This window comes from Rhagoletis zephyria, unplaced genomic scaffold (assembly GCF_001687245.7).
Source record: "Rhagoletis zephyria isolate East Lansing unplaced genomic scaffold, Rhagoletis_zephyria_1.1 Rzeph_scaffold_03906, whole genome shotgun sequence".
Lineage (NCBI taxonomy): Eukaryota > Metazoa > Arthropoda > Insecta > Diptera > Tephritidae > Rhagoletis > Rhagoletis zephyria.
This window is the reverse complement of record NW_016160989.1, coordinates 31,324-35,343: the sequence shown is the minus strand read 5'-3', so window position 1 is coordinate 35,343 and position 4,020 is coordinate 31,324. Positions and strand designations below refer to the sequence as shown.

General features: G+C 33.3%; 1 protein-coding gene across 1 annotated transcript in view; it reads left to right on the top strand.

The window, feature by feature from the left end:
* The window catches only part of LOC108369914 (uncharacterized), a 4,143-nt gene extending 3,079 nt beyond the window's left edge, over window positions 1-1,064 (top strand). Inside the window, exon 4 of the mRNA XM_017625124.1 lies at window positions 943-1,064. Within this exon, the coding sequence (XP_017480613.1) occupies window positions 943-1,064 (122 nt within the window). The remainder of the gene's footprint in view (window positions 1-942) is intronic.
* Window positions 1,065-4,020: the final 2,956 nt, after the last annotated feature.

The window sequence follows — 4,020 nt, the reverse complement described above, 5'->3', positions numbered from 1 at the left end:
AAAAAATATGCCCCTATTTTTTATTTTGAAATAAAAAAAATTAGGGAGTGCTCAAAGCGCTCAAAGTTTTTCATGTCTTTATATGGGGAAAAACAACTTTTCATAGAAATAGTGTAGAATTCTTGAAAATCAATATTTTTCGATCGAAAAACACTGCTTATCTTCAGGAGATTCCCAGTAATAATAGGCAATTGCATACAAAATGGTTAAATAAACAATTGTATATTGATACTGGAAGTCTCCTTAAGAGAACCACAGTTTTCCGATCGAAAAATATTGATTTTCAAGAGTTTTATACCATTTCTGCGAAAAATTGTTTTTTCTTCATGTAAAATACATGGAAAACTTTGAGCAGTTTGAGTACTGCCTAAATATGTTTTGATTTCAAAATAAAAGATAGGGGTAAATTTTTTTCGACGTAGAACAATCCTAGGGGGTGCCGGCAATCAAATTCCGACTTTATTTTTTTGGACCACTCTAATGTACATACATATATCATTACCTTAATTCACAAAGGCCCGAACCAACAATTTTTTTTAATTTACAGGAGATGCAAAAACAACATAAAAGAGCTTTTTAAAAAGTGGCATTTAACTCCATTGTTTTTGGGACTAACACTTTAAAATTTTTATTGAAGGTATATTTTAATATATACTGCCAAAATCTGTGAAAAACGCAGTTTCGAAAAAAAAGTTTTGGTTAGCGCCTTTGTGAATTAAGGTAACGATATGTATTATTACCTTTGTCGAATTCTATTTTTCATTTCCAAACTAGTTGGAAATTTAATGTATTTCATCATTATCTTATTTTGAATGATAAGAGTCACTTCATTAATAGATCTGCAAATCGTAGTTTTACTTAGTGGACACACAAAATCTTGCCCGATATCTCTTAAAAAGGATCCAGTAGCATAATAATGCAATGCCGATACCATCCTTATAGCCTTTGGTACAAAAGTTATTCGTATACCATCCTTCATATACGGACTTATTTCACCAAGAAGTTCCAGCGCAGACTCCTTATTCAATCTAAATAACTCAATGAAACGCGCTTCTGGCAAATAAAATGGATCAGTATTATCCCTTAAAAAGCGCCTATGAATGCGCAACATGTTCCTTTGATCATCAGCCAATGCAAGTAGATGTGCAACCATCATTCTATATTTTAAATGATTTAAATAATCAAAATATATAAAAATTATTACTTTTACTTCAATTTCTCACAACTATACAAGAACATATGTTCTTCATTCTGACATTTCGTGTAATTTTTACAATACTCACCACCAATTTATCGCAAGGTGAGTTTTTTTAGTTACAGAAACACTTCGTTTATCGTTTGCGATATGAACTTTGCGATACCGCGTTCTGACAGAATTTGCGATATAATATCGCATTAGTTACAGAAACGCACTACTGGTGTATGCATATGCACAACGACATTGATTTATGTGCATAAGTTGCCCTCCACATGAATACGATGCCCTCATCATACTCATACCATCCCCAACAAGTTTGATCGTCAGCTCAACGGAGTTTGATCTACAATATTCATTGCTTGAGTACAATCATGTGAATCATTAGGAAATTGCCATGCAGATGGTAGTTTTTTTACCAGCGCATGTTAAACTTACGTTTGCTTATACATGCATGTGTATGTATGTATGTACCACAATATAACCAGTAAACAACCTTGGGTGAATTTGGCGACTGTCTTCCTCGGGGATGAATATGCCAGGGATGAAATTATTGGTAAACACGCTTTCTAAGCACGCAGGGTTGCTTTTGAGAAACAAGAAATAATTATGTAACTCCAAGCAAAGTATAGTATAAAACGAAATCTATTGAATAAGTCCACATAAAATGGTATACATAAATGACTAATTTTTTAACCGATTTAAATAAAACGCATTTCATAACCTTATTTGTGAAAAAGGCCTGTGCCAATTGATAGAAAAGTACGGATTGCAAATTTTTGACCACTATGAGTGAAAATTTGGAAAGATCAAACAAAAATTTTGAGATTTCTCGTTGTGAATACGAACGCCATGATTTTTACCTAGCTCGTGGGACTACGCTAAATTTTGACAGCTTGTAAATATGTATACACCCAAAGTTGGCGGTAATAAAGAGTCAAAATCAAAATGGAGTCTAGAAAAAAAAGCATATGTTAGTTGTCAGTTATAAAATAAATCAAATTTATTTGCGAATATTTGTTAATTCTATTTATTGAAAGTCAACCACGCGGAAAAGCTTGTGCTAATTATATTGATAACGGAACCTGGCAGCTCGCACGTTGCCTAAATTCTCAAGTAACATCAAATCCATAAATGAATACATTGCTTGTATTACCATCAATATCGCCATGTATAAACTTTAACAACATACAAAAATATAGCTTTCGCACGAGCGTTTGTTTGGTTTTTATAATTATTATAATTTTCTTTTAATAAAATCACGATTTGTCAAATACTTTAATTTATTTATCTAGTAATAATGCAGCACACAACCCTGAAATCTAAGAAGTCTGAGGAAGGCCATTAGATAGCAGCAAACAACCCAGTGCCTTCCTCAAGGGTGACATCATACAAAAAGAAGGTAGTTTCATTTCAAAATTTTTGACAAAAAATAAGTTTTTGAAGTTTCATAAATTGTACAAAATTATGAGCTACCTTGCCACATTGATATCAATGAAACAATACATCAGAGGGTTTAATGTTGTGCGTTGGAAATGTTCGGTTATTTGTAAAATGATTTTTTGGTGGGGAGCGGAAACGGAAGGTGCGTGTCACCAAAAACTTACTAGAAAGAGAACAGTATAAACTTTAAGATAATTCACCCTTCGCCTCCCTGCCCCTTCTACAGACACTCGGGGCCCATTTCAAAATGGGGTAAAATTAGCATTTTCGCAAAGAAAAATTAAACTCGTGTTAGGCCATCAGCAGTGGGTACTCTTTTCCATTTTGGTAGCCTTCGGCCGCGCTAGTGAAAATAACCTCATCAGTCAACTCTGGTTACGCCATCCACAGTATATTTGGGAAAAATTGACCTCCAAATTTACAAAAAAGAAGTGCATATTTTAAACCGAAACCTTTGTTTTAACTTAAAGCTTAGTCCATCTATCTTTTTTGTCCGATCAGTTCAAATTTATTTTATTTTATGTTTGTAGGCTAGTCTGTTATATATGTATGTATACATTTTTGTTTTTTTCGTTAATGTGTGTGTTTTTTGTATTTTTGTATATTTGTTGTAACAGATAAAATAAACACTACCCCTGAGGATGCTAAAAAAGGTTTAGCGAAACGTCGGGTGAAAAGTGGAATAAAGTAGTTTTATTCGCACCAGAACGGAAAATATCAGACTAGCCTACAAACATAAAATAATATAAAAAAAAAATTAAAGCTTAGTCCTTTGGCTAGACGTATATGTTAAAATTTTTTGATTCGGGTCTCGGGTTTGAACACGATAACCCAAAATCATTGTACAAATTAGGGATGTTGCGAATGTGGAATTTTAGACATCCGCGGATGCGAATGCGTATGCGAATATCTAAAAGCTAACAACCGCGAATGCGGATGTCAAGTATTTTTAAGAAACAATTAGAATCTAGCATAATGGCGAGATCGTTGTTTAAACAGCGCTTACAAAGCCAAACCAGATGTGTCAGGTTTTTCTAAAGCTTTTTAAAAATAGTTCTCCATTGTCATTCCTTTGGCTGTTTCAGAATTTGGGGAATCTGTAACTTCATCAGCGTTTTTCGATTTTAGTTTTTGTAGTTCATTTTTAATACTTTCTTCTGCGACTGGTTTGAACAATCCGTGCCTATAGCGAGCTAAATAGGTGGATATGGAAAATAAATTATTGTTTTCCTGCAATGAAAATTTTGAACAAAATTCTGTTTTCAAAGTCGTGGCTGTCAGCGGAATCGGATAAGAACACTGTTATTTTTTAAAAAAGCACCCCGTTTTTTAAAAACATTTGAATCTCAGATACTTACGTAATTCTTATCTTATTAAAGGTC